Source organism: Phascolarctos cinereus, unplaced genomic scaffold (genome assembly GCF_003287225.1).
Source record: "Phascolarctos cinereus isolate Bilbo 61053 unplaced genomic scaffold, phaCin_HiC Scaffold_5;HRSCAF=322, whole genome shotgun sequence".
Taxonomy (NCBI): Eukaryota; Metazoa; Chordata; class Mammalia; order Diprotodontia; family Phascolarctidae; genus Phascolarctos; species Phascolarctos cinereus.
In genome coordinates, this window is record NW_027555958.1 from 236,660,066 (window position 1) to 236,673,842 (window position 13,777).

At 46.1% G+C, this 13,777-nt stretch overlaps 1 protein-coding gene across 1 annotated transcript in view; it reads right to left on the reverse strand.

The window, feature by feature from the left end:
* Window positions 1–209: 209 nt before the first annotated feature.
* The window catches only part of GLP1R (glucagon like peptide 1 receptor), a 74,874-nt gene continuing 61,306 nt past the window's right edge, over window positions 210–13,777 (reverse strand). Inside the window, exons 8-13 of the mRNA XM_020999358.2 lie at window positions 12,906–12,966; window positions 12,413–12,482; window positions 12,130–12,218; window positions 11,250–11,388; window positions 10,851–10,892; window positions 210–1,468 (exon numbers count right to left, since the gene is read on the reverse strand). Coding sequence (XP_020855017.1) covers window positions 1,301–1,468; window positions 10,851–10,892; window positions 11,250–11,388; window positions 12,130–12,218; window positions 12,413–12,482; window positions 12,906–12,966 — 569 coding nt within the window. The 3' untranslated portion in view covers window positions 210–1,300. The remainder of the gene's footprint in view (window positions 1,469–10,850; window positions 10,893–11,249; window positions 11,389–12,129; window positions 12,219–12,412; window positions 12,483–12,905; window positions 12,967–13,777) is intronic.

Here is a 13,777-nt window from a genome sequence, read left to right on the forward strand (position 1 = left end):
TTGTCCTCCCTCTCCCCTTCCCACATGACTCAGTAACCTGTTATATTTACTTTAGTTCTTCATCTCTTTAGATGAGAGAAGTAAGAATTGTACATTCATATTTGACAAATATTCATGGCAAGAAAGAATAATAACCAGGAGGCTTGAAATGTCCCCCAAATGATTAGTTTTCAAAAGAGGAAAACTGCGAGCAATTGGGTATTGCCTCCTTAGCGATTGCTGGGCATTGCAATCTACCCTTGACAAAGAGCATCCTCTCTAGTAGCTACATAACTTTGCTGGTGAGACCCTGGTGTTGGATGGGTGATTGACAGTGACCCATTTACTGCAGTGGGGTTCCACTCCTCTGCCTCCAGCCCAATGCTTATGCTTCTAAAGCTTTCCTAGATGAATGTTAGAGATATCTAAGCGATTCTGGGAACAGAATTAGGAATTCTGACCTCAGGAAGGGATCCAGGGTATGACAACTTCCTCCCAAATGCCTGGGTCTCCCCGCTGAAGGTCTACCATAGCTCTTCAGGAGGAGAAAAATAGGGTCCAAAGGAGGAAAATCCTCATGGAGAGGGTCAGATGATATTCCTTCAGTCCCTTACATAATTGAGGGTTCCTGTGCTCAGAGACCTGCTCAACAGTGGGGCCAGTTGTGGTCAAAGCAAACAACCTAAGGCAAGTCAAGTTATGAGTTGAAGGGGTAGGGGCTACACAAACAACATCCCCCTCCCTATACAGACTTTTAATTAAGCAAAATATTTGGGCAGCTTGACTCCAGCAGGAGCCAAGTGACATCTCTATTCAAAACTGGCCCTGTGTTTTGTTTGTAATTTCATCAGCCACTCTCTGTGCTGCTCTCCACCTCCCACTTCCCAGCTCCAGCCCCACTAATTGGCTATTGACCTTGAATTTAGGATTGGGGTTGATTTGCTGCTCTGTCTGGGGAACCCCAGGGGCCTTGTGCCTTAATGGGAAGAAATCCTCATTTTAGCTACAATCATTTTTCCTCTTCTTCTGACACAGTTATCGAATTAGCAGGCTGCCTTTCCTTGGAGAAAATGTGTATGTCCATGAGTCCCAGGAGGCATCATCCATTTGCCTGTTTGATAGGTTGGGGGAGAGGAGATAAAGCAAAAGACTCCTGTGTGTGTGACGGTGTATGTGTATGTTCATGCATGTTTGCCCAAGTACCCAGGAAGATACCTCCCACCTCTGAGTGTCTCCCAGCTAGGCTTTCTGGGGAGGGGGAGAGAGAGAGAGAGAGAGAGAGAGAGAGAGAGAGAGAGAGAGAGAGAGAGAGATGGGCATCTTAGCTGCAGGTGGCCTGACTGGTGGCTGCATATAGACTGCTCCCCACTGTGCCACCACTGCTCAGGCTACTGGCTGGACACTTGAGGGGCTTCATGCTGCAATCTCTCTGGGTGTACAAGTGCTCCAGTCGCCAGCGCTCCCAAGTCTTCTGAAACTCCAAGTGGACCTTTCATGGGAGAAGGAGAGAAAGTGAAAACAAGTACATAAACCAATCACCCACAAATTGCAAAAGCTTCTCTTTATTGCATTACAGGGGAAGGAGAAAAAAAATCTACTGTCTTATATTAAGAGACACAAGTCAGGGCCTTCAGGCACCTAAATTACTATCCCAATAAAATTGTTTAATGTTATCTCCCATTTTCCTCTTCTCAGGAGAGAGGGATGGCTTCAATCACCTAATTGGACTCTTCCATCTCTAAACTCTGTGATTCAGCTAAGTACATTTCGCAATCCATCACAATATCATTTAACAAGAGAGGATGAGTGGGAATGAGAGTGAGAGAGAAGAAAAGAGGAGGAGAAGAGAAGAGGGAGAAAGAGAGAGAAGAGAGAAAGGAGAGAGAGGAGAGGAGAGAGAAAGGAGAGAGAGGAGAGGAGAGAGAAAAGGAAGAGAAGAGAGGAGAGGAGAGGAGAGGAGAGGAGAGGAGAGGAGAGGAGAGGAGAGGGAGAGGAGAGGAGAGAGGAGAGGAGAGGAGAGGAGAGGAGAGGAGAGGAGAAGAGAGGAGAGGAGAGGAGAGGAGAGGAGAGGAGAGAAAGAGAGAGAGAAAGGAGAGGGAGAGAACAGAAAGAGAGGAGAGAAAAAGGAGAGAGAGAAAGGAGAAAGAGAAGAGAGAGAGAGAGAGAGAGAGAGAGAGAGAGAGAGAGAGAGAGAGAGAGAGAGAGAGAGAGAGAGAGATCACATATCCCCAATGTTAGTCTCATAGCCTATAGTGAGGCTGGACCCTTTCAGAGAAGACCAAATAATACCCTCTTTCCCTCTACTGGAGTGCCACTAAACCCATATTTCTAACCAATAGGTAAAAATGAATAGATGAAAGGAAAGAAACAAGGAGCCTAGTACAGAGATAAGAGTTCTGAGCCAGTGCTCAGGAGGAGCTAGGTTCCAGTTCTGGTATTTTGACCTTGGAAGTCAGAAGACTGGGGTTTGAATCCTAGCTTTTCCATCTAATAGCCTGGCCTCACTTTTCATATCTATAAAATAAGGATGTTAGTATTTCATTTCTCTCAGTGCTCCAAATCTGGGAACCTGTTTTCCCATGAACTGGTCCCTTCCAAACATGTGTATGCCTGAAAAGAGCAGCAGAGATGAGGAGGTTATTTGGAGCAAAAGAGTTGAAGTGAATTGATAAAACCAAGATTAGTTCTGAACATCTGGAAGTGGCTTTGAAATGATCAGCCTCCATGATACAGAGAACAGCATACCAAGAATACTGTATGCATACACACACCAGAACACCATGTGTGTGTGTGTGTGTGTGTATGTATGTGTACACACACACACACACACACACACACACACACACACACACACACACACACACACCCTTTCTATAAAGGTACAAATGACCATAGAGGGAGATGCAGTGGGCATTAGAATTACTGGATATAATCCAGGACACCACCTTCACTCCATCAAGCAGAAGTCAAAACAGCAGCCAAAGAGAACAAGGCACGTACCCAGGAAACAGACCGTATTGACAGCAAAATATAAGGCAATATCATCCTTCCTCTAGAGCCAAAAAGATACAAACAGCTTTGGTGACCTCTGCCTCAGCTCCCCTCATGCCTATGGAAAGTAGATGGTCCCAGAGTATCGTCAAGAACTCTGGCACCAATAATGTATCCCCAAAGACTGGCTCCTTGACCTCAGAGAAATGTTATACTACATGTTGGAGCTCCACAGCCAGTCCCTGGGCTCCAGAGAATGGAAACCGCTTCTTAATTTCAAGGTAAATGTTGCTTGCTTTAGCAGGCAAGAAGCTACATGTAATTTTTTTTAACTACATGTAATTTCCCAGGAGCGGAAGGACGGATCTTCTCTGGGCACATACTTGCACTCAGGGCCACTCTTTCAGCCATATTTGAGGTGTAGGTTCCCCCTCTAGTAGGGGCTGCCTGCCATGCCAGATGTGCAGCTGTTGTTGGCAAGGCAAGCCAGCTGTAGGCTCCCCTGCCAAACCTCTGTGGCAAACACTCCACTGTCTGCCTCCCTCATCTCTTTTCTCCTCCTCCTCCTCCTCCTCCCAACAGCTCCCATCGATCTAACCTAGCACAGTGAGATGTCTGAGCCACCCTGCATGCCATCCCTTAAAAGAACTTTTCTGTTCAAAGCTGATAATGTCCAGAGAAGTCCTCCATGTGCACACAAGTTGCTGCAGCCTCACACACGAGACCTGGTAGATTATAGGGCTTGCCTGATGGGGTGCCCAAAGCGCACTATTGCTGCCTTCAGAGCTGAAGTCACAGAAACAAGACCAGTGCAGAGGGGGAAAAGCGAACAAAGAAATCCCATTCCTGTCTCTCTGACCATGCTAATCACCTCCTGATCCTCCATTGCCCCTGTTACTAATGGCGACCTATGCCAACCAGAACTGACCTCAGCTGTTCACACCTGAGCAGTGGGTGAAATGGGTCTCTGCCTAGAACAGGAGATAATAGGAGCCTCTGATAAGGAGCCAAAGGAAATGAGAGAAACCAGGGTTATCTGTGGAAAACTCCCTCACCTATAAGGAGATTTCCTAGAGAGGAAGATGACACAAAAACAGGAGATCTGCCATGAAGACAGGACTTTTAAACACTTTACAGTGTTCCAATCAGAGTACTGAAAAGCATCTAAGCACTTGAGCCCCTACGCATATATAGGCATTGATACTAGATTCATCAAAGTTATAAAAATGAATAAACCATTAGACCACAGATCAATTCCCTTACTTTCCACAGTTTCTTCTGAGAGGGTTGGATTAAATGGATTCTGAGCTACTTAAATTCTGGATATCATCATTGTTATTATTAATAACATTTTTTATTATTATTATTATTATTATTATTATTATTATTATTATTTTCTGAAAACATTTACTAGAGGCATCTAGGTCCTGGAGTCAGGAAGACCTGAGTTCTGGCCTCATACACTAATTAGGTATGTGATGTTTGGCGAATTACTTAACTACTCTGTGCCTCAGTTTCTCAATTATAAAATCAGGATAATTATAGCACCTACCTCCCAGGGTTATTTCAAGGATAAAATGAGATAAAGTGTTCAGTCAAGTGCCTGCCACAGGGCAAGTCCTTAATAGTAAATTTTTGGGGCAGCTAGTTGGCACAGTGGATAGAATACCAGCCTTAGAGTCAAGAGGACCTGAATTCAAATCTGGCCTCAGACGCATGATACTCACTAGTTGTGTGACCCTGGGCAAGTCATTTCACCTCAATTGCCTTGCCGGAAAAAAATAGTAAATGTGTGTTTCCTTCCTTCTAAGCGATGGCAAGAGGAAACCAACTTTGTCAAAAAAAATCAACACTGCCTTCCACATCCCTTCCTTCCTCTCTCCCCCCTCCATTTCCTCAGTTCTCCTGTCTGCAGTAGCCAGAATAGATGTGCCAGCTTCAAGAGTCAGCCTTCTGGCCATCTTTCCCATAGGCCTGAAGCATTGCCATAGCAACCCTGGGCGTAGAGAGACACTCTCACTATCTGTGGCACTGGCCCAAAGGAAAAGGTTTGTGTCCTTCTGTGGACTCCTGGGAGATGGCAACACATGTCACTTCTCTCTCAGAGGCAGCTGAGAGGAGGCCAGAACCCAAAAGGAATCAGGATGCACCTAAAGGAAATCAGGCAGCTAGCCTAATGAAGATCTGGTGATGACATGAAATGACAGAGGAACCTCACATCAGGACGGTGCTTTACAGTTTAAAAAGCACTTTTGTGGACATGACCTCATGTAGTCCTCACAACAACCTTATGAGGCAGGGAGAAGTATTATCATCTCCATTTTACAGATGAGGAAACTGGGGCTTAGAGGGATAAAGTGATTTGCCAAAGGTCATGCAGGTAACAAGTAACAGAGCCTGGACTACAATCCAAATCTTCTGACTCCTAGTCCTTTCCTCCTTCCATTACATCCAACTGACTCCTCTGACTCCTATGCGCTAAACATTCATGGGACTAGATGTTCATGGGGGGGGGAGGGGGAGGAAGCTGCATATGTTTGTTATCATTGATGATGGTTGGATAAAGAGGGAAGGAGAAAGCAGTGACCTTAACACTGGAAGAAGCTGATGGGAAAGGGGATACGTGATCAAGGCTAATGCATTATTATTTGTGGGCAAAAGAAAATGTTGATGGTCTAATGGCTTTGGGGAAATTTGGCCACAGAGACATATCTGAGGCTGGAGCCCACTAAAGAGCACCCCATTCTTTCCCTGTCAGTGTTACCCAATCAGTGTCACTAGCAAAGAGGTGCTAAAGGTGGTGATTATGGGTGATGGGATATTCTGTTCCAACACAAATCCAAGGAGGTCCCCAGTCAGGAATCTAGGCTGATGTGTAGTTTTTGTTTGGGCTTTTTTTTTAATGGGAGAGAAGTCGAGTGTGTGTATGGGGTGTGTATATATATTGTGGAGTTGAGTGCAGGTAGGCAGCACCTACAAAGGGAGAAGGTAGAAAAGAGAGGAGAGTAGGTAGAAAAGAGAGGAGAGTAGGTTGGGAAAATGATGTGGTTGTAGGAGATAGAAGGCACCTGTTTCACCCTCCCCACCCAAATTCTGCCCATAGAATCTTGTTCTCCCCTGACTCCTTGGTGAGGAGGCAGCTAGCTGGCACAGTGGATAGAACACTGGGCCTGGAGTCAGGAAGACCTGAGCTCAAATCTGGCCTCAGATACTTACTAGCTATGTTACCCTGGGCAAGACACTTAACCTCTGCCTCAGTTTCCTCAGCTGTAAAATTGGGATCATAATAGTATCTACCTCCCAAGGCTGTAGTGAGGATCAAATGAGATAATATTTGTAAATTGCCAGGCATACAGTAGGCACTTAATAAATGCTTATTTGGGGGTGTTTTTTTTTTTCAGTTATGCTCTATGTTTCAGTGTTATTGCTCTAAGCCTCAGGAATGGTTTGTGCCCTGGAGGTTAGGGGAAATGTGCCTATCCTCCATCCTGAGAACCATAAAATGAAGGCCCCAGATCTAGGTCCAGGGCAGCAAATCACCACTAAGGCAGAGAGGGGGGGTGAAGATGAGATGTTTGGCCATAAGACCCGTGAATAATTCCTGAAGGGAGCACAAGGCCAAGCATTTCTATTTTCACATAGTTCAACATTTTGTTCATTTTTTTTAAAGCCCTTCCAAAGGGCCCACTGGGGAAAACTGAAGGCAGGACAGCCTGGACTGCCCCCCATTCATCACAAACCATTTGTGGCAGTCCATTGACTTTGCTGAGCCATCTCCAGAATATGGAAGGAGCCTCGGTACCTGAGAAGGAGGAGCAGGAAGAAGGGAATAGGCAGGATCTCTGGGCTAGCCTCCTTTTCTCTTCTCCTACAGGACTTGGACCTTTAAGCTGCACTAGATGGGTTTGCACTATCTCCTCATTCCTAGGTGGTTTGGGGGATAGAGGGCTGGGCTAGGACCCAGGAAGGCCTGAGTTTAAATCTTGCCCTTGATAGACCCTTACCCTAGCTATGCCTTGGTTTCCTCATTTGTAAATTGAGAGGTTAGCCAACACTCACTGGACTCTAAGGTCCCTTCCAGCTTTAAATATGTTTTTATGATCCAGTCACTGTGAAGGGAATAAAAGCTTCTGCGCCCCCACACATCTTATTGAGAATGAGGTCAGTGTGAGCTGAGAGTCACAGGACTGGCACAAGTCACAAGAACAGGTCTCTAGTCTGAACTCTGACCCTGGGCATGGGTCTCTCTCTGTCTCACTTTCTTCCCTTCTACAACAAGGAGGCTGGATTAAATGATCTCTAAGGACCTCCCCAGGTCTCACATTCTATGATACTGTGAACATCCTTTTATTGACATCCTCTAAAAGAAAGAGTTAGGGATCCCTCTCATCCCTAGGCTCTGTGATGTAGGGACTGCTGGGGCAAGACTCAAAGCTCATGAGAAGCCCCCAAGGCTGGAACAATTTGGAGGCAGGAAGGGTCTGGGAAAAGAGGGCAGTTTGAGGCACAGCCTAAGAAACTGGCTTGTGCCTTCCCAGTTTTGTCTCAAAATCTTAAATGAGATTCACATGGGCTGGGGGGTGAAAAAGAAGCATTGGGTGCTGGGAGAAAATCCCTTACAAAGGAAGAGGAGTCCCAGGTACTCTGGAGCAGCCTTATCTCTGCCCTCACCTGTGGGTTTTGGGACAGTTGACTCGGAGGTCACCTAGGAGGGGAGCCTGACTTAGCCCTTTGTCACCGAGTGGTAGGCAAGCATGAGGTGAGGGGATGGACTGAAAACAGTTCATGGCCTGGCCTCCTGCTAGCCCCGGCCGGGTTGGTCCTGGGAAAGTCACACTTCCTCCCCTCCTCCACCCCTGGGCTTTTCTGATGTGTCTGACATGGTGGAGGTCTTTTCCTATTCCTTTCTTCTCTCTCACCAGCACCTTATTTTTTCTAGTTAGGCAGTTTTCCCCAAAGTAGAAAAAGAGTGAACGAAGGCATTTTCTACACTAAACACCCTCCTGCCCTCCCCACCCCAGTACTTGGGATTAAGTGGTCAGAGACCCCATCTCTTCAAGGCCAAACTGAATGAATCACCATAGTCTGTATCCCTCCTTGTTTTGCCTCTTCAAAGCCTGGGAGAAAACAATCCTTGAATTGCCTTTCATTGTCCTTGTTAACAGCCTGGCTCTGGCGGCACTCTCTCAGGTGATGACTCAGATGTACAAGGTCACTAGTTAGTCTCTAGAGGGGAGGGGGCTTGAACATCATCAGTCCCTCCCCCCCCCCACTGATACACACCTCCACCCTAAGGACTATCAGCAAATGAAGAAGCTGCATTTTCCTCCCTTGTAAGGGGGGCCAGATCTTACACATAACATTTTGTATGGTGACCCTTGGGGCAGCTAAGTGGTGCAGTGGATAAGAGCTCTGGACCTGGAATCAGAAACATAGAGTTCACATCTGTTCTTAGACACTTACTAGCTGTGTAACCCTGGGCAAGTCACCTAAGACCCTGCCTGCATAAAACTGAAGAAGGAAATGGCAAACCACTCGAGTGTCTTCATCAGGAAAACTCTCCAGACAGACTCCACAGACAGTTGTCCCATGGGGTTGTGAAGAGTTGGACACAACTGAACAACAAAAATAGCAAACTTCAGGGCATGAGCCCTTGCTGCCACCTGGCAACATTTTCATTCGCCTCTTATTGACTTCCCATCACATTCCCCTCAGCAAACCTACCAAACCTCTCTTCCTGAGTTCCCAACCTTGCTCAAAATCTTCAAAAACAGATGGCACTCAAAGCAGACAACTTTGATTTCTGTTTTTCAGAGGTCCCTCTGACATGAGCTACCTCAACAGCTCCCTCAGCTTATCAGCCCCTTCTCTAGTGCTGCAGTCCCCTCCTCCTCCTCCCCTCCAATCTTTGTTTTGTCTTTTTTTTCTTTTTTGGGCAATTGGGGTTAAGTGACTTGCCCAGGGTCACACAGCTAGTAAATGTCGAGTGTTTGGTCTGAGGCCGGATTTGAACTCAGGTCCTCCTGACTTCAGGGCTGGTGCTCTATTCACCGTGCCACCTAGCTGCCCCCCCTCCAATCTTTAGAGGAAAAAGTGGTCATCCTCCTTGTCAAGATTAACCCTTCCACCTGTGGCCTTGAGCCCATCTCCTGCTTCCTCCATGAATTCATGAATTCAGCCAACATTTATGGAGTCTTGCACTGTGCAGAGGGAGATGCAAAGACAAAGTTCAGGCATGCTGTCTCATAGATTTTCAGCTGTTCCCTCTTTCCTGGTTCCTTTCCATCTGCCTACAAACATACTCAAGTCTCTCTTATCTTGAAAAATAAATAGAAACCTCTTCACTCCATTACCCCATTCAAGCTATTGCCCCCATCTCTTGACTTTTTTTAATTAGCAAAATTCTTTAAAGACTATAATCTCTTCTCTCACTACTCAGTCACTCCTCAGCACTTTTAATTTGGCCTTCATTCCCCATGCTTTAGGGCAGCTAGGTGGTGCAGTGGATAGAGTGCTGAGCTTGGAGTCAGGAAGATCTGAGTTTAAATCTGACCTCAGATACTTCCTAGCTGTGTTACCCTGGGCAAGTCACTTAACCCCAATTGCCTCAGTTTCCCCATATGTCAAATGAGCTGGAGGAGAAAATGGCAAACCACTCCAGCATCTTTGTCAAGAAAACCCCAAATGGGATCACGGATATTTGGACATGACTGAAAATGACTAAACAACACCAAGGCCCTGCTTTACTGAGTCTGCTCTTTTCAAGGTCATGAAGGCTAATTGCTTGATTCAATGGCCTTTCTCAGTCTTTATTTCCCATAATACTCTTTGAAGCATCAGACACTGCTGATAACCCTGCCCTCCTTGAGATTCTCTCTTGTCTCTTGGCATCTGCACTGCTGTCCATTCCCGGCTGTCCTTTTATTCCTTTGACCACTGGTTCTGTGTATCCTTTGCTGGCTCTGCTCCCTTTTTCTACCCTCTAAATTTAGGCTGTCCTATTCCTGGTCTTCTCTCTGAGCTCTCTTAGATTCTATCCACTCACATAGCTTCCATCATCCCCTCGACACTTGTGACTCCCAAACCTATAACTCCATCCGTGACCTCCAGACCTATTTTTTCCAACTACCTAGAGATTGAACCCTTTGGAATGCCCTGTACTTTCTCATTATGTGCTCAAGCCCTTCCTTATGCTGGCACTGTCTTCACTACTTGCTGAACTTCTATTCAGTATTTAAGATTCAATTGCAATGCCACCTTCTCGAAGCAGCCTTCTCTGCTGCCCTGGCTAGGAGTGATCTTTTTCTTCTATGTGCTCTCATAGCACTTTTTAGCTCTCTCATGTACTCTTTGTAGTACACGAATCTTCCTCATTACACTGGTTGGTCTTTGAGGGTGGGAACTTTGTATTTTCCTCTACACAGTGCATGGCTCCATAAATGTTGACTAAATTCACTAATTGGTTAATTAATCAATTAATTTCTCTGTGGCTTTGACATTCATTTTATGATCTCTTAGTAACAGGCAGACTTCTCTAATTATGCTTAGGTTAAAATTGCCTTTCAAGTGAGGTTATCTTCCTAAAGTTACACTGGACAAGTACAAAATGTAGGTAAGTGGTAAAGGGCATAGGTGGCACAGGACAGGGGGAATATATCACTAGAATGAAAAACATTCAGATTCCTTACAAAGTAGGTACTCTGTGGGAAGAAGCAGGAGAGTTGGATTATGAATGGGGTACATAGCTAGATTGGAAAATCTAGCCACTCTCCTATTCTCTGTCCAGTGCCCCCAAAGGACCAGTCAAGGCAACAGCCTCTCCCAGCCCTTTTAACTTCCCCCTTCCCTCACCTCCCCCATTGAGATTCCCCACTCCTTACCTCATTGTTAACAAAGCAGTACAAGATGGCCACCATCAGCCCCTGAAACCAAATATTGTTGTCAGGAAGCTAAGGCTCCATAGATCAAGTCTGGGGAGTCCTCAGCACCCCTGCTGTCTCAAATACTCTGCTTCTCTCCCAACCCTGGAACATCACAACCCCACACCCTGTCTTAGAAACAGAGATCTTTAGAACTCAGTTTCCTCAGCTATACTGTGGGGATAATAAGAATACTTGCCTTGCCTTTGATTCCCAGGGTAGATGTGAGGGCCAAATGATGTATCAGATAGGAGAGGCTTCTGATGGGTATAAGAAGTTAAATGTGGATGTTTCTAGCTCCTTTGCCAATCCCTGTTGCTATCTGATGTTACCTGGAAGGTAACCAGTTCTTGATGTTACCTGGAAGGATGCGAAGGAGATTTCACAGAAGAGTTTGATGTAACGCAGGGTGCCTCGGGCGTGCTCATCAATCACAAAGGCAAAGATAATCTCTTGGGTCCCCAGCAGGGGAATGAGGGTCAGGGTTGATTTGGCCAGCCTGGGGATCAGAAAGAGGCATCTATGAGCTGCTGGGGAACTTGGCTGGGGAGCCAGAAAAGGGGAAAGCAGACTCTGCTACCTACTACCTGTGTGACTTTGGGCCACTCACTTTCTCACTCTGGTCCTCAAGTTTCCTCACCTATGAAATAAAGGAATTGAACCAGAGACGATTTCTAAGGTCCCTTTCATGTCTGACATTCTGTGATACAGTAGCTATGGAGAAGGGACCTTGGGTTCCATTTTTGACTCTGTTACTGGTTCTGGGTTCACCCAACTCAAAATCCCTTCTCTTCCCTGATTCACTAGCACCTAATGATAATTCCTGCTCTTCCCACCCCACAGCTCTGAGGTCATCACCCTGCACTGCACTCTTTCACCTCAACTTGTTTGCTGCTTTGGGTCATGTGTGTGTACCTGAGTTCTCCAGCTCAGCATCATAGATGCCAGAAGGGAAGTCCATGCTCCCAAATCACCCTGTAAGAGCTGGTAGAGATATTGAAGCTTGTCTAAAAATTTGATGTGCTGGAGAGTATCCATGAATCTCAGTTATCCAGTTGCTCACTGATCTTATGGCCATGGATAACTGGGAATCAACGGTCATTTTCTCTTCCAGTTCTATGACCTTAATTGGGGGGAAACAGGTACATATAAAGCTGACCCCCACTAAGCAGCAAACACATAAAGATTACAGAATACAGAATAGAATGAGGATCTGGCCTTTGAGTAATTTGTCCATTACCTGCACTTGGTGTCCGTCTTGCACATCAAATTGGCCTTTAGTTTGGAGATGATGATACAGATAACTCTGATAAAGATGAGGAAATTCAGCTGTGGAATAGAGAGGGGAGGATGTGCAATAGCATCACCCTTATAGCAAGGTACTTTTTCTTTCCCCTTTCCCCTCCTCTTTCTCTATTCATAACAACCCCCTGGCTCTCCCCTCAGCCCCCACCCTGTCTCCCACTAGAGCCTTTCATAAATTCCCTCCCTCCACTTGGGTTCACCTCCCCAAGGTCACTCACTCCTATGGCCGTGATAATAGGCAGCCGGATAATCAGCCAATAGTTCATGTTAGCATTTCTGTTCCAGCATCTGGGGAGAGGAGGGATTCATACATGCACATACATATGTATGATACACACAGCAGCCCACTGACAAAGATCACAGCCACGTACAAATAAGGAGAGACAGGCATACCCACACAGCACATACAAAGCACGGCCAGGTAGGCATCAACAGGGATGCTGATTCTCTGAACAAACACCTTTATGGAGTCCCAGTCCCTAGGACCTATAAAAGTGTTCTACAGTAACAAGAACTGGGGAATGGGTTCCCCTGGATTGCGGTCATAGTATACACTTCTGGCTCCTCCCTACCTCCCCACAAATAGGAGTCACACAGCCAGACCTAAGACCCCTTGGGACTGGGTCTCCCAACCCTAAGCCCAGCTCTCCTCACCAGCCCCCAGAACCCCTCAAGGAAACCCAACTACCAGTGTCTTAGCAAGGCACCCACCCCTCATCCTCGTACAGGTACTTCACGATGCCCCAGGGAATGACAAACAGCAGGGGAACACCTGGGGGAAAAGACAGAGAGAAAGAGAGAGAGGCTGGCTGTGGAGACATCCAGCCTGGCGGTATCTGGCAGGCAAGAGGGCACAGACTGATTACTAAGAGGGAATTCTGACCACCCTTCAGGTCATGTTATCACTGAGTGAAAATGGGGGGCAGAGGAGGAGACTGGCAAGGAAGTGAGCCCCTACATTAGCTCTCCCCACCCTGGGGTTGTTAGCCTGGGGCCCATGAACTTGGTTTGTATATAATATATATAATATATAAACATGCATATGCATATATAAAATTTATATATATGTACATAGGCATATATATATACACACATAGAAATATAACTATATTTCAATATAATTGGCTTTCTTTATAATCCTATGTATCTTTATGCATTTAAAAATAAGATTCTGGCTCCACCATACTGCCAAAGGACACCATGACAAAAAAGGTTAAGAATCTGTCTCATGTGGACCTCCCACTCAATGGCCTTCAGCAATGTATCCACATTCCCATTATTGTCAGGAAGTTGGGGCTTAGGCTCCGAGGAGACTTCAGTCCTGTTGATCTCACCACAGGATCGTCCTCATCCTGGTCATCGCCATCATCATTCTCATTAACCTGGGAGGACCTCCATCAAATGACACCGAAACAGGTCTGGCTCTCATGTATTCAGTATAGACCAACAGTAGACAGAGACATGAAACAGAAATATACATGGACAAGGTGGGGGCAGGGGGAGTAGAGGGCAGGGAGAAGGTCCTAATGAGCTCACCTCCTGACATCCTTTGGATTCCATCCAATCAAACAACCATTATACTG